At 42.7% G+C, this 25,172-nt stretch overlaps 1 protein-coding gene across 2 annotated transcripts in view; it reads left to right on the top strand.

Annotated features, from left to right (window-relative positions):
- The window catches only part of SH3RF2 (SH3 domain containing ring finger 2), a 164,630-nt gene that overhangs the window by 69,060 nt on the left and 70,398 nt on the right, over positions 1 to 25,172 (top strand). For both annotated transcript variants that reach the window (XM_083181912.1, XM_083181910.1), the window contains exons 4-5: positions 19,766 to 20,035; positions 21,302 to 21,397. In XM_083181912.1, coding sequence (XP_083038038.1) covers positions 19,766 to 20,035; positions 21,302 to 21,397 — 366 coding nt within the window. The remainder of the gene's footprint in view (positions 1 to 19,765; positions 20,036 to 21,301; positions 21,398 to 25,172) is intronic.

Here is a 25,172-nt window from a genome sequence, read left to right as displayed (position 1 = left end):
CAGTGTAACTGTGGGTTGTGTCTAATTCAGCAGCCCGGGCCTCCCAGACAAATGATTATGCAGGAGTACAGTTCTCATGAGCCCTCCTGGTCTCTGCTCTTGGCCAGGGCTGTATGAGAGGATTTGGAGGGGGGTTAGGGAAGAGCACCTCCTGGGGATAAGGGTGTTTTGGGAGAGGTTTACTGGGGCAGCGTTACCGCTGGATGTTGCAGGGATGCCCGTGCCCCGCGCTGTACTGCGGCGACCTCCGGCCGGGGGTGGAGGGGGAGGGGGCGGCAGGCCGCGGGAGTAACGCTGGTCTCTCTAACTCACCGCTAGCCTGCTCGCTCGTCCCTGTTTCCTCTGTGCCTCTCGCGCTGGTCCGTCTATGGCGCTGGGCAGGCGGGGGGAAGATGGCGCCCGCAGCCCGCGTCACAGGCCTCAGCGTATCTCGGGTCCGGCCAGACAGTCTGCCGGGGCAGCGGGGGTGTTCGGAGCTCGCCCCCACCTCACCAGTCTCCTCTCCGGCGTTCAGTGCGTCCTCCCCTCTCCTCCGCTTGGATGTCGGCGTCCACCTCGTGCGTCCCAAAATGGCGCCGGCGGTCTCTCGCTCAGGCTCCCCCGGCTTTACAGGCTAGATGTGCCGTGCAGGTGTTCTGGTGTCCGCCACTCTAGTCTTCCGCAGGTCAGCAAGTGTTCCCACTGGTGCTGGTGGTTTTTTTCTTGTTTTTGTGCAGTCAGGATATACTTGCAGGATTTCTTAGGACGGAGAGCTCAGCTTTCTGCTCCTACTCCATGCCGCGTGAAGCCACGCCCCCATATATGGTTTATTCATGATAATCTGTTGTCTTTATGTTTTATTTTAAATACTGTAAGTATTGTTTAAACTGCATTATGGCTTTCTTGGGCGTTTATTAACTTTGCATGCTGATGAAAGCAGTCATCTGTATTAACCCCTTCACTGGTAGTCCCGAGAATTTTCCGGGCTATGCCTTAATGCCCAGGCTGGCAAATTTCCGGGATTGTCAGTGATTAGCGCCGGGCAGCGCTGCTGAGTTCATCGCTGAACTCAGACAGCTTCAGTACTGCCCGGCTCGCTCCCCTCCGCCACGCCCCCGGCTCACCCCGGCTGTTACGTTACAGCCTGCGACGCCAGCTTATGACAAGCTGGGTCGCAGCATGTAGGGACAGGGAGCAGGGCCGGGCAGCACCTGATTGACGTGCCTAGGGTGCCAGGATCTGGGGGGCGCCACTGAGTCTGAATTCTGGGATAGAGCCAGTTAACTATGCGGATGCCCCACAGAGTTCCAGTGGAAGAACAACTGTCACACTGGGATCCCACTGTGAGCAGGAACCTAAACCACGAATGATCTGCATATCCATGTTCTGGAGTTCTGCTGGCAGAGGCTCCACAGAGTCTGCAGATAACATGCTCCCAACACAGATTTAGAAATATAGCATAATCAGTGATAATGAGGATAATGGATATATCCTCTCTGTATTCATACATCAGGCAGATTACCAAACATTGTCACTTCTACTGGAGTCACAGGTGAGACAGTTGACACAAGTTTTTCATGATTTTTTTTTTTAACCGACTTGTTCTTACTTCAATACCCATGTCGGCATAGAGGGGAAAATATAATGGTGTGCCGACCGTAGTGAGGCACTCAGCCTTAAGCATGGTGTCATGGCCACAAAAATGTGCAAAACTAGTGTCAACCTTTTCCTGTGTCCATCATTTCCTTTTGCTTGTGTCAACCTGTAGTGCATGTCGACCTTAGCTCAACATGACAGGGGTAGACTCTGCTTGGGTCAACTTTTGTAGTGTTGATTTCCCAAAGTGTCTACTGATCTTTTGAGAGGTATTTTAAAGTGTAATAAATAAGTTGTAGTGATACTTACCTACCATCTCGGAATGGCCAGGAGGCTCCCAAAAATCAGGTGGCCCTCCCGGCCCCCTGGAAAGGTGGCCAGCCTCCTGCATGCCACTGTCTTTCCTGCATTACGTACACATGAGTTCCACCACCTTTCCAGGACCACTTTAAGCCCTGATACTGTTATTTGTGGTTCTGAATGTGTGTACTTTCTAGGTTCTTTATTATACAGTATTTTTCTTTTTGCAGGTATATTAGATTATACATTAGCATTAAAAGTTACATTTATATTGGATATATGACATATAATTGCTATAGCAATTTTCATTCTTAATGTGCTTCTGAAAAAAAATTCAAAAGTGTTTAATCAATCACTTTTTATAATTGATGATAAAATTACTCTGAGAGACTGTAGGAAAACGTGTATTGGAATGGAATCTGTCAGAACACGAAACACAGTGACAGGAATGTATTAGTCTTAGCCAACTATTCCCAACTCTTCCACTCCCACACCTTCTCATAACTGATCAAGTATTTATACCTCTCCTTAGCTGGTTGTCACTCGGAGTTTAGCACTTTTATAAAACAATTTCCATACAAAAAAAAAAATTGCCCATAATTCCCCAGCCGTATAACATTGTATGAAGAATCGGAAAATAGAGGGAACTAAAGAGTAATACAGTTAGTAACAGCACAGTACATCGTTACAATGCCAACCCAGTATTAACATAGAGGGCAAGAACCAGGCGTTTCACAGGTAAGATACTGGCGACTGTTGCTTCTTTGTTTTATGTGGCAAGTACATATTGTTACTGAGATCTCTATGCCCTCCCTCCACACACACACACACACACACACACACACATTCTGGTGCCTTTTGGCGACCACTTATAATCTTTAAATGCAATTTTGTAGAGCAGAGGAAGTTATTTTGCAGAAACACAATATGCAGCCAGGGCTGAGTAAAGTGGGAATATCTCAGTTAGGTGTCAATGTAAAGGTACAGGTATGCCACCAATAAACTGGCATACTTGATCCCGGCACTTCTGGCAGATTATCTGTTTTGCAAGATTACCAGCAGTATCCACAGTGAGGCCCCCCCCTCCACCCCCACCCCACACTCCTCTATCACTTATAAACTTGGGAGTTCGGTACGCGACCCATCACATTTTTCCCCCCCCCTCACCTACACTTACTATGGTCTTTTGAAATTGTGATACAGTATTTTCATACCTACCATCAGTCACCATTTGAGAGACCTCTTGCACCTTGATAAAAAACCCACCGGGGTTTGAAACGTCGGATTACTAAATCCAAGGTCTCCTGGTCTTATTTGTTATTTATACCGAGTGCCCGTCCACCATACTCTTATATATATATATATATATATATATATATATATATATATATATATATATAGAAGAAAAGGGGGGTATTGGGGTGCGCTACTTAGTGTCAAATCTGTACCTCCCAAAAAAGCATAATATAATTAATATAACATTTTTAGAATTTCATTTCTTTAAGTTTTCGTCCACAATGATTAGGCCCAGTCCATGTCTGGAAAAATAGTCCTTTTATTAAAGATCAAAACCCGACGCGTTTCGTCTATAAGACTTCATCAGGGGTGATAGCTGGGGGTGGAACAGAAGAGAAAAAGGGGGGGATATGTAATTTACATAATATTTTCATAAAAATACAATAAGCAATTTTTGATTATTGTCTTACATACCAATTGAAAGAGTTAAATTTGTACAGCTGATCCTGGTATGGAAATTTCTGCTGATCATTCAATATATTACATCTAAAATAACAATGATTTAAAATTAATATCTGTTAAAAAAGTTGAATATGGGAGGAGCTAGCGTGAGAGGAATTTTTGCATAATGTTCAATTCTTACCACAATTTGGTCTATATGATAAGATCCAATAGTGGACTTTTTCTGGACTTGATAAGTTGAAAGATATCCTTTATATTATTGCTAATATCTGTACAGAAACAGAACAATATGACTCAATCGAGTGTATTCTGCTAATTTATCGCAGACTGGTCCATTTTTTAATTAATGTCTAAATACATCAGTCTGGGCAAATTATAATTAACCATAAAATATAATTAAAAAATATATATATATATATATATATATAATTAAAAAAATGCACAACATTGTCCTGGTAAGATAAATTGTGCATACTGCAACATTGTATATTGTTTTTTCAATCCAGATACATTATTATACTCTATAAGCATTGTATGTGTATAATAACACTAAATATTTGATAATATATTACCTTCTAAATAAGCATGTTAAATTGTGAATATTTAAAAACTTTAAGATATTTACAATAGTAGTTACACGAACTAAATGCAGAATCATCATAAATAGCATAAAATACTATTTGAGATTAGATCCATTTGTGTCTATATATATATATATATATATATATATATATATATATATGTATATTTTTTAAATTATATATATATATATATATTTTTTTTAATTATATTTAATGGTTAATTATAATTTGCCCAGACTGATGTATTTAGACATTAATTAAATAATGGACCAGTCTGCGATAAATTAGCAGAATACACTCGATTGAGTCATATTGTTCTGTTTCTGTACAGATATTAGCAATAATATAAAGGATATCTTTCAACTTATCAAGTCCAGAAAAAGTCCACTATTGGATCTTATCATATAGACCAAATTGTGGTAAGAATTGAACATTATGCAAAAATTCCTCTCACACTAGCTCCTCCCATATTCAACTTTTTAACAGATATTAATTTTAAATCATTGTTATTTTAGATGTAATATATTGAATGATCAGCAGAAATTTCCATACCAGGATCAGCTGTACAAATTTAACTCTTTCAATTGGTATGTAAGACAATAATCAAAAATTGCTTATTGTATTTTTATGAAAATATTATGTAAATTAATATCCCCCCCTTTTTCTCTTCTGTACCACCCCCAGCTATCACCCCTGATGAAGTCTTATAGACGAAACGCGTCGGGATTTGATCTTTAATAAAATGACTATTTTTCCAGACATGGGGGGTTATTCTAGTCCATTCTTTCTGACAAAATCCTTCTTAGATGGACAAAACCATGTGCACTGCGGGTGGGGCAGATGTAACTTGTGCAGAGAGAATTAGATTTGGGTGGGGTTTTTCTTCAAAGTGAGATCTATATTGAAGTGTAAAATCATGCAGTCAGTATTTTCCCTGCACAGAAACAAAATAACTCACCCAAATCTAATTCTCTCTGCACATGTTACATCTGCCCCCCTGCAGTGCACATGGTTTTGTCTATCTAAGAAGGATTTTGTCAGAAAGAATGAACTAGAATAAACCCCATGGACTGGGCCTAATCATTGTGGACGAAAACTTAAAGAAATGAAATTCTAAAAATGTTATATTAATTATATTATGCTTTTTTGGGAGGTACAGATTTTACACTAAGTAGCGCACCCCAATCCCCCCCCTTTTCTTCCATTACTATACTGTTCCTCACTAACAGGAGGAATTTTGGTGGTGCTGCACACACAAACTAGCGCAATACAGAGTCAAACCCTTTCTTCTATATATATATATATATATATATATATATATACACACATACACACACACACACACATTTGTGGTGGTACCTGCGCTAAGCCTGTTTCGTCAATATATTTGCCTTAATTAAATAAACAATAGTCTCCAGTTTTATAAGACAAATATAGTCTCTTCCATACGACACTTTCTCATTTTTCCAGGGCGGCTGCTCCTTTCCAATAGACCAGTTCAATATGCCACTTGAATGATCTGAAAGATATAGGGTGAAAAGAGTGCCTCCTTGTGTAGTATTTAATGGTGTACACACTACACCTCCACCAGGGATAGTTTACACCCCAAAATATAAAGGTCTACCATATGAAGTGGTCATAGGCGAATTTAGGGGGTGGTCTGGGGGTGCATTAGCCCATTTTGTAGCTGAGGAATGGGGCTTTCCAACAAGCCCAGCCCCGTGTCTCTAGCCCCCTGGGACCCAGAGATACTGCCAGGCAAAGCTGGAACGTTTTCCCTATAGGATAACATGGGCCACGCTAATTCTGACCCCCACCCAGTTCAACGGCTGCCAGTTCCCCCTTCGGCATCACTGAAGCGCGAGGTTGATCTCAGTCGAACCCAAATTGCTGGGCCTTCAATCTGATACCAGGCTGGATCCATATGGGTTAATTGGTTCCAGGGATATTGAGGTTAAATCGTTTTTTTTTTTTTTTTTCATTTCTTAAATGTAATTTCATGACTGTTTATGTTCTTTGGGGGCAGATTTCTCTGGAACCAAACAGCCCAATTTCACGGGACCAAAATCATTCGAAGCCAACTCAAAAGTTCTTCAATATGATACTGGTCTCATATAAATGGGTCGGTTGGTTCCGAAGATATAGCTGGTTGGTTAAAGGGGGGTAGGGAGAGGGGAGTGGTTGTCTCTCCCCCTCACACCAGAAAATGCAGGGACTAGGCTGGTGTATAAGGGGTCAGCCTGGGAATGTCCCTGCATGATCCTTGGACCATATTCCCGGGTAAATCCCTGCATTTTCTGTTGTGAAAGGGGTATTATTTCAAACAGCCGTGACCTGCAGTGCTCTGAATACAGCCGGGCAGCCCCCTGCTTTCTGCCCAGCTGTCAATGACTGTCACCCCTGCAGCTTCCGCTCCAATTCTTCTCCCCGCTTTCACCTCAGCCGCCCCCCCTTTAATCATGTGGTGCCAGTGCCCAGCGTGCTCCCCCGACGTCACGCACAACAACAGCGCGCACAATATTTCAAATGTCCTCTCGGCTAGAGGGGACACCAGGAGGGTAATGGGAGCGTGCTCTGTGCTGCGCTCTGCTCCTCTCCCCATCGAAACAGCTGCACCGCTCTCCATCTCTCCCTGCAGCAGCAGCGAAGGCCCATATAAAAATTTACAGTAAGTGGCAGTTTTGGGGCATTGCTTAAGGGACGCTACAAGTGGCGGTATGTGTGGCTTAATGTGTAAAGGGCAATACGGTGTGCAGCATCATGTCTGATGTGCCACCAAGTAAGAACCCCCTAGCAATAAGCATGTAGGTAAGCAGCACTTATGTGGCAAATATGTAATGGGCATTACGGTTTGTTATATAGTATGTAATGGGCATCATGATGTGTGGCACAATGTGCAATGGGCATTATGGTGTGTGGCCTTATGTGTAATTGGCATTACGGCGTGTGGCTTTATGTGTAATGGGTATTACGGAGTTTGCTAAAATGTGTAATGGGCATTACTGTGTATGATCTAAAGTGTAATACCACACCCCATTTTGTGATGCCACGCCTCCTTCACATGAGGCCACGCCCTCTTTTTGATGCGTGGCTACGCCGCGCAAAGGTCCCCCTCCTATCATGTCTAGATCTGGGACCATCCATTACCATAATTCTAGATTCGCCTATGGGAGTGGTATCCAACCACTTTGTATCAAGCGTGTGACATCATTCCCCTGGGACTAAAAGCAGGACCAGTCTCCTCCTCACAGTGCATGTCAAAAAAATAAAAGGATAGAGATTCTAGTGTAATATTGAAAAACAAACTATTAATAGCAAGAAGATGACAACTAAATTGCCCATACAATGTTTAAAAATAAATTAAGCTTATCTGAAAAAATGCTTTTGGTCAAAGCATAAGGTCAAGGGATGTCCAGTGCGTCACCCCTTCTGCTCAACGTGTTTCGTCCTTCTGTTTTTTCATGAACTTAGTCAGAAGCATAAAAACACTCAGCCCTAGTACTCATATTTATATCACTCTTAATTGCAGTCAGAAGTGCCCCCTGCACCGGTTCTCCTGCTATTAGTCCCAGGGGAATGATGTCACACGCTTGATACAAAGTGGTTAGATACCACTCCATATGGTACACCTTTATATTTTGGGGTGTAAACTATCACTGGTGGAGGTGTAGTGTGTACACCATTAAATACTACATAAGGAGGCGTGCTTTACACCCTATACTGTATCTTTCATATATACAGTATATATACAGTGTATATATATCAGGGGCAAACGCAGGATTTTCAGAAGGGGGTTTCCAGAGGGGAGGAGCAAAGCACGGAGGTGGACACTTAGGTGACCCAGTATATGCCGGGTCAGTTAAAGTATTATTGATAGACCAAATGTATATAAATAATAATAAAAAATATATATATATTATATGCATAGTCCGGCACTGCCCATCTCTTTCTTAAGCAATCAGCTGGCCCGAGTGCCCATCGGAGGTGGAAGCTGTTCCACTAGTATATCATGAAAAAAACGATGTCACTCCAGGTCTTTTCAATAACAAACAGGTTTACTGATGCCTACAGCGTTTCGGGCCTAGCCCGTCTTCAGGACATAATATATATATATATATATACACACACACATACACACATATAAATATAACAGCGGTGTAGACCCCTGGGCATAGCAATGTATTGTGGCCCCTACCGATCCTCCAGTGGTAGGGGTGGGGGAAGCTTTGATGTCCTGCGGGTGGTAGTGGGTATTATATCAACCGCTCAGCATGTAGGGCCTGGATCAGTAATTTCCACTAATTACCCCTTTACTGCACAGATGGTGGGAGATGGGGTGGGAGAAGGGGGCATTGGGCTAAATGAAGGGGCCCTGATACATAACTTCAGGGTTATACAGGATGTTTTATATGCAGAGGAGGGGTGTACAGTGGAGTGGGCTTATTATTCATAATTTTCTGGTGGGAGGATAGCTTGCTTGACTGCAGATATCTCCAGTTCCCGGAAATAGATTTCTTAGATTTTAATGGAATTAAAAACTAGAGAATCCCACCTACCAAATTGGGCACTAGGGGATCAGAGTTCAAGAGGCAGAGCAATCTGCCAATGAGTAAATAAAACTACGTACCAGGTGTGTGGAGCTAGAGCAGTAGCCAGCTGCTGGAAGGCTGATATCTCTGGTTTTTGGAACAGTAGAGACAAGCTACTAGTATCCATCAAAGGGAGATAGTCCCAGCTTTTGGAATATACCCTCAGAAAAACTCTAAGTCAGACATAACCTGAAATATCTGACTGGGAAGAGCAATTAACAGGCTTGGATGGGGACCACTACTTTAAAGTCAGATATCTCCGGTTCCCAAGGGCCGATTTTTTAAATTCTTGTACCCATGGAAAGAGGGGACCCTCAGCTTTAAGACTAGCATCCTTAGACTCCTGGGGGGGTTCTGGGTACTCAAACCCCCCCCCCCCCCCCTGCGTGCGCTACTGTATATATATATATATATATATATATATACACACGATGTATGGAATGAAGGATGGCACTCAGAGGTCTTTACAAATGTGCTGTATTGCAAAAAATGAAAACCAAGGTTTTGGGGCTGGCACGCCCCTTTGTCAAGGTGTATAGGTGACCCCTTGATGAAGTCAGACACAACGAAAGCGTTGGGTGATCCTAGCCTCCCACCTCACTTTTAAGATAAACACTTACTAATAATATATTTTTATATATATATATATATATATATATATTATTATTTTTTTGTACCTCTCATTGTCAATGTTGTTGTTTGTTTATTATTTTTTAGATCTAATCTTGTCTTATTGTATGAATATTTTTTTTTTTAAATATTTATACATTTGAGCCTTTAATATATATTTTATATTGATAGAACCTTTTTACTGCTTCCTGGGCGGTATTGCTCCTTTTTACTATATGTAACAAAACAATAAGTCGCCGCAACTTTATTTATTGTCACAATTTTTAAACTTGAGTAATTTAGCACTGCTCTTTTACTTAAAGATTGTCCGACACCCTCTATAAATAAGGGAATATTGAGTACTTATATGTTAGTTGGGCGCCCACTAAGCTATTTGCTTAGTTTTACGCGGCCCTTCGCGGGACTCGCTGCGCTCGCCACACTATATGAAATCAACTCCATGCCAACATGGATAATGGGGGTATGAGCGTACTTACTATAGTGGGCACCCAACTAACATATAAGTACCGAATATTCTTTTTTAATTTGGACACACAAATGGTGCTGCCCATTCAATTCTCACATATATATATATATATATATAAAGAAAGCACTTACCCAACCTTGCAGCAGGAAAAGAGACAGACCAGCACTCAGTAAATAGGTGAAAAAAACGTGTATTGAAGTTGTTTTTACAGCATAGTAACAATAGGTTATAACAACATCACAGCTGACCCGACAGCTGTTTCAAACTGGATCACACGTCCAGTTCTCATCAGGGGTGCTGACAGTTAGAGAGGCAGCTATATTTATAGTACAGATAAAGGCGCCAAGTACGCCCATAGAACTCGTGCTGGCGCTGTCACTCAGCACCACGGGGTTTGCTGTAGCGTCCCGTTGCTAGGAGATCAGGAGGGGGCGTCATGCTGCTCAGCGCGTCACTGGGGAATCCCAGTCACGGCTGTATCTATCTGTCAGTGCGGCTAGATGTATTAGCATCGGCAGAAGGTAGCGCTGGCGCTATTGCCGTATATCTAGAAATGGTAAGTAAGGGTGAAGTGACCATGTTAATGGAAGGATGGGGGTGGGAACACACCAAGATTTTAACTGAAACGGAGCTAAGTCAGTGAAACAGGATGCCGTCACATTACCTCTGCGCGTTGCGGTGTCAGTGTGTGCTTTACAAGCTGGCACTGTGGAGAATAGCCAAGATGCTGCCAAATGCTGGAAAAGCTATATCTTGTATATTACATAAGTGTATCATTATAACGCACTCGGAAGCAAGACATCGGGTCACACGATGGTGTCAACTTTTGGGTGTGTCTACAATCGGCAGTAGCGTCATGGAGGCGGTATAGAAAAGCACGTTACTATAGCAAGTTAATGAACATCTTGACACACAGCGGTGTCAGCATATGCTCATGTCGACCATTTTAGGCATGAGATAGATATAGTCATTAGATCAGTCTAATAATGGCATATAGCGATTTCAGCGAACAAAATCACCATGATGGCTGTAAAACGATGCGATTCAAACGGTTATTAAATAGCATGACACACGGCGGTGTCAGCACAAGGTTATGTCGACCAATTCTAGCACGACATACATATAGTAATTAAATCAGCCCAAAGTGCATATCACAGCGTTAGCCCACACAGGGTAGTACAAAGACAACGTCCAGCTTTTAAGCCCACGGCGGGGCACATGTAAATCATAGAGTCCAGCTCACAGACCCGCGGCGGGGTTATTGTAATGTGTCTGTTGTGTATTTAAAAGAAAAGAATCACAAGCCATGGCCTCAGAGAAGGCTGTCCGGCCTGTTCCCATTTCAGTTCGTGTGCATTATTTTAATGGTATGTGTTCAAGCTCTAGTCAAAAGAAAAAGGGGTTGGATATGTATCTTGAGAATGTCCATAGAGGAGTACACTCAGGCACTGTTCGTGAGGTGTCTGCTAAATGAAGCAGCCCATTTTAAAGTCCTCATTTAGGCCATGAGGGGTGAGGGTATTCAAACGATAGATCCATTTGAGTTCACGCTGTAGCAGGAATTTGTCTCTATCCCCACCTCGCCTAAGTGGCGGTATATGGTCAATGAGGTGACATTTGAGTTGTCCGATATTGTGTCCTTTTTCAAGGTAATGTCTTGCCACAGGGAGTTGTTTGAGGTCCACGGTTGCATTGGTAGTTGATGAGCTTTTCTTAATGGATGACCTGTGTTGTCCAAGTCTCTCTTTAATCATTCTGGTCGTCTTGCCGATATATATCAACTTGCAGGGACAGATTAACGCATAAACTACGTATCTGCTGTTGCAGTCTAGTCTGTGGTGTAGTTTGTATATCTGTCCAGTTGCTGGGTTTGTGAATTCATTCCCGGTGACAAGAAAGTTGCAATTGGTGCAACCTGAGCATTTGTATACTCCATGTTTACGGGATAGCCAGGTTGTGGCATTCTGGGTGTTGGGAGATACATCTGTAACCACCAGGAGGTCCTTAAGGTTCTGTCCCCTCCGGTAAGCAAACCTGGGGGGCGTCTTAAGTACAGGTTCTAGAACTGGGTCACTCGCAATCAGGTGCCAGTGTTCAAGAATCTTTTTCTTTATGTGGCCGGAAACTACCGTGTAGGTACTGCAGAAATTTAGCCTGTTGTCCGCTTCATTCAGAGTCTTGGTTTTTTGTAGGAGCAGATCTTCCCTTTTATGCTCAAGAGCTCTATGTAGTGCTGTGTCAATGTCCTTTTTGTGGTACCCTCTTTCCAGGAATCGTTTACCCATCTCTATCAGAGCTAATGGTAGTTCTTCTGGATTGGAGGTGATGCGGCAGACTCTCAGCATTTGGGAATAGGGTAAGCCCCTTTTGAGGGGTTCCGGATGATAGCTGTTGGCATGGAGTAAGGTGTTCTTATCTGTAGTTTTGCTGAATACTCTGGTCTGCAAGCGGTTGTCTTGTAATGTTATGCTGACGTCCAGAAAACTGATGGTACTGCAGCTGAAATTAATGGTGAATTTAATTGTCCCAGGGATGTTGTTGAGGTGATTTACAAAGAGGAGCAGATTCTCCTCACCCCCAGTCCACAATAAGAACAAGTCATCAATGTATCTTACATATAGCTTGATGTATTTGTTGAAGATTGGATTCCCACTGATGTGTAATTTTTCATAGGCCGTCATAAAAAGGTTTGCGTAGGCAGGGGCCATATTGGACCCCATGGCTGTGCCCTGGCGCTGGAGATAGAACCTGTTAAGGAAGAGGAAATAATTCTTATTCAAGATGATTTCCATCAGAAGGGTAAGGTAATCAATGGGTGGTCCAGTGTAAGTGTCACTGTTGGTAATGATTTCACGGCAAGCTGCAATCCCTAGATCGTGCGGGATATTGGTGTATAGGCTTGAAACGTCCAAGGTCACCAGTATTGAGCCAGGTGAGATATCAGTAATTCTGTTCAATTTGCGCAAAAAGTCAGAGGTGTCTTCTATAAAGCTTTCTGTGCCCTTGACCACTGGTTGCAGGTAAAAATCCACCAGTTGAGAGATGGGCTGGCACAGAGACCCTCTTGCTGAGATTATGGGTCGTCCGGGGGGAGACACAAGGGATTTGTGGACTTTAGGCAGGGTATACAGGATAGGAATGATGGGGTTAGTCTGGGTCAGAAAGTTAGCCGTCTCGTTATTGATGTAGTTGTTGGCGACTCCAAGGTTGATGATGTTATCAATCTCTTTTTTGTATTGCCACGTAGGGTCCCGGTCAAGTTGAAGATAGCAGGTTGGGTCGGCTAGTTGGTTGAGTGCTTCCTTTACATAGTAAGAATAGTCCAGTAACACGATGCCCCCTCCCTTGTCGGCCGCCCTGATGATGAGATCCTTGTCATCCTTCAGTGTTTTAATCGAATTCCTTTCCTCCAGGCTAATGTTATGATATGACACTTTATGTCTTTCCACAATAGGGCAAGTGTCCCTTTTTAATACCCTGAGGAAGGTATTAACTGACGCATTAAGTGAAGGGGGGTCAAATTTACTTGGTTTCTTCAGAGTGCTGGTCCTAGTCTTAGTAGGTGACCTTGGACGTTTCAAGCCTATACACCAATATCCCGCACGATCTAGGGATTGCAGCTTGCCGTGAAATCATTACCAACAGTGACACTTACACTGGACCACCCATTGATTACCTTACCCTTCTGATGGAAATCATCTTGAATAAGAATTATTTCCTCTTCCTTAACAGGTTCTATCTCCAGCGCCAGGGCACAGCCATGGGGTCCAATATGGCCCCTGCCTACGCAAACCTTTTTATGACGGCCTATGAAAAATTACACATCAGTGGGAATCCAATCTTCAACAAATACATCAAGCTATATGTAAGATACATTGATGACTTGTTCTTATTGTGGACTGGGGGTGAGGAGAATCTGCTCCTCTTTGTAAATCACCTCAACAACATCCCTGGGACAATTAAATTCACCATCAATTTCAGCTGCAGTACCATCAGTTTTCTGGACGTCAGCATAACATTACAAGACAACCGCTTGCAGACCAGAGTATTCAGCAAAACTACAGATAAGAACACCTTACTCCATGCCAACAGCTATCATCCGGAACCCCTCAAAAGGGGCTTACCCTATTCCCAAATGCTGAGAGTCTGCCGCATCACCTCCAATCCAGAAGAACTACCATTAGCTCTGATAGAGATGGGTAAACGATTCCTGGAAAGAGGGTACCACAAAAAGGACATTGACACAGCACTACATAGAGCTCTTGAGCATAAAAGGGAAGATCTGCTCCTACAAAAAACCAAGACTCTGAATGAAGCGGACAACAGGCTAAATTTCTGCAGTACCTACACGGTAGTTTCCGGCCACATAAAGAAAAAGATTCTTGAACACTGGCACCTGATTGCGAGTGACCCAGTTCTAGAACCTGTACTTAAGACGCCCCCCAGGTTTGCTTACCGGAGGGGACAGAACCTTAAGGACCTCCTGGTGGTTACAGATGTATCTCCCAACACCCAGAATGCCACAACCTGGCTATCCCGTAAACATGGAGTATACAAATGCTCAGGTTGCACCAATTGCAACTTTCTTGTCACCGGGAATGAATTCACAAACCCAGCAACTGGACAGATATACAAACTACACCACAGACTAGACTGCAACAGCAGATACGTAGTTTATGCGTTAATCTGTCCCTGCAAGTTGATATATATCGGCAAGACGACCAGAATGATTAAAGAGAGACTTGGACAACACAGGTCATCCATTAAGAAAAGCTCATCAACTACCAATGCAACCGTGGACCTCAAACAACTCCCTGTGGCAAGACATTACCTTGAAAAAGGACACAATATCGGACAACTCAAATGTCACCTCATTGACCATATACCGCCACTTAGGCGAGGTGGGGATAGAGACAAATTCCTGCTACAGCGTGAACTCAAATGGATCTATCGTTTAAATACCCTCACCCCTCATGGCCTAAATGAGGACTTTAAAATGGGCTGCTTCATTTAGCAGACACCTCACGAACAGTGCCTGAGTGTACTCCTCTATGGACATTCTCAAGATACATATCCAACCCCTTTTTCTTTTGACTAGAGCTTGAACACATACCATTAAAATAATGCACACGAACTGAAATGGGAACAGGCCGGACAGCCTTCTCTGAGGCCATGGCTTGTGATTCTTTTCTTTTAAATACACAACAGACACATTACAATAACCCCGCCGCGGGTCTGTGAGCTGGACTCTATGATTTACATGTGCCCCGCCGTGGGCTTAAAAGCTGGACGTTGTCTTTGTACTACCCTGTGTGGGCTAACGCTGTGATATGCACTTTGGGCTGATTTAATTACTATATGTATGTCGTGCTAGAATTGGTCGACATAACCTTGTGCTGACACCGCCGTGTGTCATGCTATTTAATAACCGTTTGAATCGCATCGTTTTACAGCCATCATGGTGATTTTGTTCGCTGAAATCGCTATATGCCATTATTAGACTGATCTAATGACTATATCTATCTCATGCCTAAAATGGTCGACATGAGCATATGCTGACACCGCTGTGTGTCAAGATGTTCATTAACTTGCTATAGTAACGTGCTTTTCTATACCGCCTCCATGACGCTACTGCCGATTGTAGACACACCCAAAAGTTGACACCATCGTGTGACCCGATGTCTTGCTTCCGAGTGCGTTATAATGATACACTTATGTAATATACAAGATATAGCTTTTCCAGCATTTGGCAGCATCTTGGCTATTCTCCACAGTGCCAGCTTGTAAAGCACACACTGACACCGCAACGCGCAGAGGTAATGTGACGGCATCCTGTTTCACTGACTTAGCTCCGTTTCAGTTAAAATCTTGGTGTGTTCCCACCCCCATCCTTCCATTAACATGGTCACTTCACCCTTACTTACCATTTCTAGATATACGGCAATAGCGCCAGCGCTACCTTCTGCCGATGCTAATACATCTAGCCGCACTGACAGATAGATACAGCCGTGACTGGGATTCCCCAGTGACGCGCTGAGCAGCATGACGCCCCCTCCTGATCTCCTAGCAACGGGACGCTACAGCAAACCCCGTGGTGCTGAGTGACAGCGCCAGCACGAGTTCTATGGGCGTACTTGGCGCCTTTATCTGTACTATAAATATAGCTGCCTCTCTAACTGTCAGCACCCCTGATGAGAACTGGACGTGTGATCCAGTTTGAAACAGCTGTCGGGTCAGCTGTGATGTTGTTATAACCTATTGTTACTATGCTGTAAAAACAACTTCAATACACGTTTTTTTCACCTATTTACTGAGTGCTGGTCTGTCTCTTTTCCTGCTGCAAGGTTGGGTAAGTGCTTTCTTTATCTACTACATTGGACCCTGCACCAAGAACGTTACCATTTGCTACAGAGTGCCGTTTTGAGAACCCCTTATTATATATATATATATATATATATATATATATATATATATATATATATATAGCGGGGGACGGGGCTCGGCACTCCAAACGACTTCGAATAATTCCAAGCGGACACAGAAGTAAAGAACAACGTTTCAATGCCGTTTAATGTGGCATTTTCGTCAGGTTATAAAAGTTAAAACTTTCTCTTACCTTATAAAAGCACCCTGTGAGCGCGGCAAGTCCCGGGGGCGGTGACGCTTCCCAGGCACTAGTCGCAAGGAGATGACATCATCAAACGTGATGTCAACGTGCAGACCCATCACCATGGCAGCATATACACAAACTGTAAAACAGCACACGGACAATCAGCAACATACATATAGACATAATTAATCGTAGTTATATATATATATAATGCATCTAACAATCACCCTAAGCTATCAGCATATTAGGCAATATCATAAAATCATATTACAATTTACTAGTGGTTATGTTAGGTAATACATAGCTACTTACCACTAGTAAATTGTAATATGATTTTATGATATTGCCTAATATGCTGATTTATGGCATAAACTTTGTGTTGTTTGCACTAATACAAATAATTTGTTTACAAGTCTGAGTGCCGCCTGATTCTTTGGTGTAGCAATACCCGGTGAATTCTGCTGTATACCCCTACTGAGGAAGGCACCAGCGAATCTCCCTTCTCTACGAGAGTGCCGAACAAATCGACTTATATATATATATATATATATATACAAATCTTGTGGTGCAGCACTCCAAGAGAACGGTAAAGCGCAAAGTGTTAAATAAGATAAGCCCTCCAGATGACAGGGGTTCTGTCATAATGTAAGAGTACCGGTGATGGTACACCCCCCACCCCCACCTCCACACACACACACAGCCTGGCTTCTTCAATGCGGGACCGGAGGCCAATTAAAATGCAGCACCGGCGGGTGAGCCAATCAGAGCTTGTGTACACAAGCTCTGATACACAGTGGAGGGTTGCTGTGGGCAAAATGAGCTGCCCAGGCCCTTCCAGATGCTGGGGCCCGGGACAGCTGTACCCACAGCACCCCCTGTCGGCGGTCCTGGCCTTGAGTACCCTACTTCTTGCTAATTTGATAAAGTCATCTGTGGATGACGAAACGCGTTAGGCCTACACACCCCACTGGACCCCTGTGGATTACAAATAATTTCTCCCACTTGGACCAGCTCTCTGACCCAATTGCACCAACTGGACTATTCAAAAAGGGACACCACCACCTGCCAAACTTTTGGAGCCCTCCATTCAGTGAGACGTGCACCATCTTTCCTCACGACGGGAGTTGATACCATCAGGCTACCAATCAGGTATATGGACACCCACCAATCCAGTAACATCTGCTTTGCTACATCAAGAGAGCGATACTAGGAACAAGTGAGAACTTCGTATCCACTACTAATTCTACAATCAGGTCCATTAATTATAGGGGTGACTATTGCCAATTTTTTATTGTACTTTTATTTCAGTGTATATCATTGTATTATAGCATGCTAACTGTATGTTGTGATTTTATTACCTTTTTTATGTGTCAATAATTAAAATTGCTTATCTAATGTAATACTCAATGGGCCAGAGAATATATTTTTCCAAATTTAAGCGCTCCACCACCCACATCTTGTTCTTGGTAATTTGTAAGATCTGTAATCTTGGGTGTATATGTTGTACAATTGATGCTGTTTTGTGTAATTTAAAGCTAATTCAGCATACTATGTTTGTATGTTAATGTACACAGTTCAGTTTATTGTTTTTCCAGGAACTCATTTTACAGGGATAAAACCCTTCCTTGACATACACATGCACACAGCTCAGAATCCACAAACACAAACTACCACACTCACAGGACCATGAAAACTGCAGTCAATCCATCTTCCCACCAATATGCAGACAGATTGCAACACTGATCACAGATGTTAAGTGCTACCGAGACATGCAGATTGCGCTAGCAGTGAAAGATGTGGATGGGAAAGTGGCGATTGTCACGGAGAGCATTGAAATAATTCTGGGTTGCAGTTGTTAGCTACAGTTGAAAGACAGGTGTGACAAGGTGTTAAAGGAAAGGATATCCATGATGGTTAATTGGGTTTAAAATGTAATTCTACTGGATATGTAAGGACTCTCTGAGCTTAGAACAAGTGATGAAAGCAGAGTATTAGTCTTGCAGCCAAATTAATTCGGAAGAGCAATGAAGCCATTAAGGAACAAAATAGACCAATTAGAAAAGGGAGTTACAGCGAGGACACAATAAAGTCTCCCATTTGAGTAATAATAAAATTCTAAACAGGAGTTTTAACGTAATACAGAAAAACAAAGTATGGCACTGTGATCTCAATATAGAAGATGTTAAATTTAAAATGCAAATATAGATATTACATTTGCAATAAGCGTAATTATGTATATACAAACACACATGAACCCAATGCAACAGTTCAGGGGTGCTCAACCCCACAACGAAAAACTCAGCAAATATGGCAACTGACACTATGGCATAGATTTCACTGCAGGACAGTTTGGATAGAAGTGGTTAAAAATGTCTAAAATAGACCAGCTGTTATACAAATGTTTTTTTTTTAAATTAAACAAGGTTTTAAAACATCAATATACAGTAGTTTGCACACATTGCTGTTGACTTTTACAAACTCCATTCTCCTTTTATTGAATTATTTAGTAAGGGACCTTGCCAGTTCTGTCCCCCCCCCACACACACACACACACACACACACACACACACACACACACACTCATACACAGTATATAATTTATATTATTTATTTTTATCTGTTTCCTGTTTAATTATCAAGGACAATTAAGCATAGCATTGATGAATGGACATGTGGAGTCTATGTTCTCACTATATGGATTTTATGTGATGCATAGCTGCCAACTTTTTCAAATAATTCCCTGGGGCACTTGCTCCTGAGCTGGTGCATCCGCCCAGGTACATGCTTACTACAGTATACAGTACTTACAATGTTCCTATACTGCCTCTTTGGAATTTGAAGCGCCATAATAATCCCAATTATGTCACTTCTACGGGACTTGTTAATATCATGATTCCTTGCATTTTACATTAAAATGTTTCCTAGATAAAATACTGTAAGTATGGAGTATAAGAATAGATGTTAGAACTGCATTTAACATGTAGATTAGGTCAGTACTGGAAAATAAGGAATTTTTCTAATGCAAACAGAACACCTGTAACTATAAAGAACAGTTGACAACTATGCAAATGGATTTTGTGCTGCTTGGGATGTGCCTAGTAGTAGTAGTAGTAGTAGTAGTAGTAGTAGTAGCAGCAGCAGCAGCAGTAGTAGCAGTAGCAGCAGCAGCAGTAGTAGTAGTCAGCCAGTTCTACTGACATTCAGACTGTTGCTAAAATGAGAGCAGTGCACACATGGGCTTTGTTGTTTTTTACTTTATATTCTCATTGTGATTTTGTGACCATTTTATATATCCAGCTTGTATTTCCTCTTACAGGTGCCATGTGCTAAAGCATTGTTAAGCTACAGAGGACAAGCCCCCAGTGACCTGTCCTTCAACAAAGGTGACATCATTGTCCTACACAGGCAGCTGGGTGATAACTGGTATTACGGAGAGGTGAATGGTGGAAGCGGTGTGTTTCCAGCAAGCTCAGTTAAAATTCTAAGAAAACTAGATCAACCACCGGCACTTTGCAGAGCCTTGTATAACTTTGAACTGAAGGAAAAAGACAAAGGAGACAAAAGAGATTGTTTGAAATTCACAAAGGTACAGTAATGTGTAACATGACACACGTGGGATTTCCTGTTCCACAGCGGTGTAGGGTTGTATAATATTTGATCACATGCAGCATAAAATTAATCATAAATGGACAGATTGCTGGGAGATGAGGATGTCTAACCTTGACCCTCCAGCTGGTTGGCTAGCCACAGCTGATGGTACATGCATTCTAATGAAAGTTATGGTGAAGTAACAGCTAGAAAACCAATCTACATCATGAGATTTTATTTAATAACATTAATTTGTCTACTACTGTATATAAAACCACATTTTCCACTTAAGATGTTGAAATACAATGAAATGATAAGCAAGATTAGCTACCCAATAGACAAATTAGGAGCCCTGTCATTGTTCTTCTCATTTATGTGTAGCACTGTATTTTGATTAGCAAGAATTACAGTTACTCGTCAATAATCAGGTCAAAGGCACATCAGAATGATATACGACAAGTGAAGAGGTGAGGCAGAGGTGAGGCTGCAGCACAGTTCAAAATTCAAAGGGAGGAGCCACACCAACTGCCAGTGAGTCAGTTTTGAATGGCAGTGGGTGTGGCTCCCCTATTTGAATTTTGAACTGTGCTGCAGCCCCTCCTCTGTGGGGGCGGGGCTATGCACCATGTCCCTTCACCTTGAAACAAAAAAAAATGGTTCTGCTGTGCCATGGATGGAAGGAAACCATCTGTTCACCCCAATCAATGGCAAACGTATTCAACATCGGCCATAAACCATTGATGATTTTGAATCATCGATGGTCCACTCTAGTCCCAGAAAAAGTTGTTAAATAGAAAAATTTTGGTAAATATTGCATAAACCAATCAGAGATGCCTATTTCCAAAATAAATTGCATAAACCCAATCAGATTCCAACAATACAGTAACCACTTGCATAAACCCAGGGCTTAAAGTGGTCATGCAGAGGTGGGGGAACTCATTTCTCTATGCCACCTATTTACCCCACCTCCCCTACCCCCATTAGGCAGAGCCAGTGGTAGAGTTTTGGGCATACCCCTGCAAACTAGAATGCTTTTCTGTAAGAATTAATGTGCAGTACCAATGTGATGGTTAAAATGTTCCACCTCACCATTAGAGGTGCTGGAACTCAGTTCCATTCTGTTCCAACTCACTTTAGCCCCTGCATAAACTAACCAGAAGTTCTCATTTCTAAACTCATTTGCTTAAGCCAATCAGAGGCTCTCATGTCATGTGTTTTTTTACAATGTAGCATCACTGCTCCAACTATTTTGTTCTTGTTACAGGATGATATTATCCATGTTATACGGAGAGTGAATGACCACTGGGCAGAAGGTCAGCTGGGGGAACAAGTGGGGATTTTCCCCCTACTCTTCGTAGAGGTACAGTATTATCCCTGAGGTTCTCCTATGCAACTTGTATTGCAATATATATATAGTCTTTCCCATTATCAGTGCCCATCTCAAGTTCGATCAGTTTCTCATGTTGTAATCATCCTTGTATCCACTGATGATCTGTATGTCATGGAGACTTTCTTTGATAACTTTTCTTTGATTCTTTGATAACTACAGACTTCTTGTATAGGAAAAAAAGTGTTGATTAAATGTTGGTGTTACTTTATAGGGGAAGTCAGCAGCACCCAGGATAGCTGTTTGTTCCATAAACTTTAGAAGTCTGAAAATTATTGGAGAGCAGACAAGTATAGCTCTTAGCAGGCAAAGATTAGGCATAGACCATAATAACCAATCCCAGGTCTAGATAGCCAGAATCATTTTCCAACATACCATTGGGTATATGGTCAACGTTCTCTAGTTAAAACCAGACTGGACAATGCAAGGGGTTTTGCCTCTGGTAGAGGGGAATGTACGGTACTTATATCCTAGTACGGCGCCCACGATCTAGATTGTATGTGTCGGGCTGATATCTCAAGCATTGCATGCAAATTATGTGTTTGTGCGGCATAAGATGTATGAGATGACACAATCGACGAGATCGACGAGATTTTTACATCTCAAGCATTGCATGCATCTTATGTGTTTGTGCAGCATAAAATGCATGAGATGATGCAATCGACAAGATTTTTATATTGGAATCAATGTGAAATGGTCCCTGAGACCATTAATTGCTAACCCCCCCCCTCATGGGTGAAATGCCCCCCCCCCCCCCATTGTTAACGCCACCCAACTATTGACGCCAACCCAAAGCGTGGCGAGTGCAGCGAGCCCGCGAGGGGCGGCGGTACGCGTCCTCCGACCTTTTCATACCCCCACTATCCACGTCGGCATGGAGTTGATTTTATATAGTGTGGCGAGGGCAGCAGGCCACCGAGCCCGAAGCGTGGTGAGCCCCACGAGGGGACATGGAATACATGTGAAGTAGTCCGCGTGCGCTCGCCACGCTTCAACTCCAACGCTTAAGTAAGGCATACAATCAATGAGACGGGCGCCGTGCTAGGAAATAAGTACCGAATGTACAGTAACAGCACTTTACACACTAAGGGGGAAATTTACTAAGATGGGAGCTCTATTTCAGATGGGATGTTGCTATGAGCAACCAATTAGATACTATCTATTATCTTCTAGAAAGTGATAAATAAATAAGAAATGGATTGTGAATTGGAAGCCCACAGCAGCATATGAAATACTCCCATCTTAGTAAAGATACTGCACTTTCACTAGCCCTCGCTGTGATAATCGGAGAGGTTTCCTCATAACCTCAGCATACAGTATCCTCCATTCCGACTACAAGACCTGCCAATGTTACACTCCATCAGCTGTAGTTGCATAAACTCTTTGCACAAACTCAGCATAGCGCGCATTCTGACTACAATCCCACCACATGCCCAGACCCAGCACAGCCAATGTTACACTCCTTCAGTCACAAGTGACTCTAAAACACCCAGATTTGCTTATAATTGCGTACACTTGGCTACGGAGCATGTGCAGTGCTAAATATCACAATATTACAGATGGACTACAGTATATGAGAAACCCTTTCATAAAACTCTCTATCCTCTGCAGTGTCCATTCATTGTAATTTGTAGGGTGAGTGTCCATAATCGCCAATAGCAGTGGTTCCCAACCCTGGTCCTCAAGTACCCCCAACAGTGCACATTTTGCAGGTCTTCACACAGAATCACAGTTGAGATAATTAGCTCCACCTGTGATCTTTTCACATGTGCCTGAGTGCACCTGCCGGGTGACCTGGAAAACGTACACTGTTGGGGGTACTTGAGGACCAGGGTTGGGAACCACTGATGTATAGTATGGGGTGCTAGACTAAGGGGCTTCTATAGTCTTACTGAAAAGTACTGGCTGTGCCTTCGTAACCAAGCAGCTGATCTCAGACACCTTCTAATGCTGGCAGCTGTGAAGGCATTTGCATACATCTCTGAATCTGAATACATATTATATCCCGGCAGTCAAAAGACCAACCCCGGCACCCCGATACGGAGAATACCAACAGGGGCTCCGTTAGGAACCGGTATCCGGACTGATCATAGACTGACTGATAATAGACAGTCATATGGTCGACCCCACTAATGCATATTTTAACACTTTTTATGCATATTTTAAGTATTTTTCATGCATATTTGCATGCATATTTCAAGCTTTTTATTTTGCATATAATCCTGTCTCTATTAATACGTCTGTTACGGTCTTGTATAAATTGTCTTATTTGTTATGAATAGAGACAGGATTATATGCAACAAAAAAAGCTTGAAATATGCATGCAAATATGCATGAAAAATACTTAAAATATGCATGAAAAGTGTTAAAATATGCTACTTTAAATAATAAGAAAGTAATTTTTAACTTATTTATTTAAAAATCAGCATACAATTAGTTGCAAATAAACCTCAAAAATAGGCCCACAGCATCTGCAGATGTCTAGTGCTGTACACAGGATTTTTTTTCCTGGCTGCTACAGCATACTGCAGCGACCAAAGCTCTTCTTGCATCATATACACGAACCCTCATCTCTAGCGCCGATGGATCAAATGTCAGCATAGCGTGTGAGGGCGGCGCAGTGGAAGGCTTCCTCCCTGCGCCGCTGGATGTCACAACCCTTCTGCCCCCCTCCTCTGCTGCAGAAGTCTGTCTCTTTGTGTAAAGTCCCAGGCCAGGGGCAGGCAAAGGTTCAGGAGCTTCGTTATGGCATCCGCCCCAACTGACTTTTATCGGGTGTGGTACAGGGGTGTCCCACAGTCGGGATCCCAACAGTCATTAGCCCGACATCGGGATCCCGACTGGCCGGACCCAGACAGCATGGTGAGCGCAGCTAAGCCCCTTGCAGGCTCGCTGCGCTCGCCACGGTGCGTATTCTATTCTCCCTCTATGGGGGTCCCTCTATGGCGGTCGAGGGAAAATAGCAGACGGCCATCGGGAACCCGGCTGTCGGTGTTTTGACAGTCGGGATCCTGACATCGGGTAAATGCCTATCAGAATCCCGACTGTCGGGACCCCGTCCGGCAGCCCTTTTATCAACATGGATTAGCAACCTAGAGCAGTGTCAGACATATCGTACATCCAAGGTTCCCCACTCTGCGCACATATTGCCCCAGCCTGCACACTCTACCACTACCTGGCCAGCAGCAGCAGGGCAAAGCAGTGCTGTGACTCGCGGGTGGGAAGAGGGCTGGGCCTAAAATATGCACCACCACTAGAGCTTAGGTAAAATATGCAATAACCAGTGAGAATGGGCAAATATGCAAATGGATATGCAAATATGCAAATGCATATAATCCTGTCTCTAGTTATGAACTTTCCATGTATCTAATAATGGGGCAGATGTATTAAGCCTTAACAAGAGATAAATGCAGGGGTGATAAAGAGAGATAAACATCCAGCCAATCAGCTCCTTACTGACTTTTTTCAAACACAGCCCGTAACATGGCAGTAAGGAGCTGATTGGCTGGACGTTTATCTCTCTTTAAAACCCTTGCATTTATCTCTTGTTAAGGTTTAATACATCTGCCCCACTGTGTGAAAAGCATTAATGTCTGAAATAAGCATCACATAGTATTATTCATATCAAGGTTTATATAACTGTTTTATTTAAAAGTATCTACATACAGTACATACTTATTATTCTACTGCCTTAAAACACAGCCTGAGTACCACAATGGCAAGGCTATGGGCGACTTCCCTAGGGACC

Source organism: Crinia signifera, chromosome 4 (assembly GCF_055691185.1).
Source record: "Crinia signifera chromosome 4, ASM5569118v1, whole genome shotgun sequence".
In the NCBI taxonomy this organism is placed as follows: domain Eukaryota; kingdom Metazoa; phylum Chordata; class Amphibia; order Anura; family Myobatrachidae; genus Crinia; species Crinia signifera.
The sequence above is the reverse complement of the archived record's forward strand: the minus strand, read 5'-3'. Positions and strand labels throughout refer to the sequence as shown.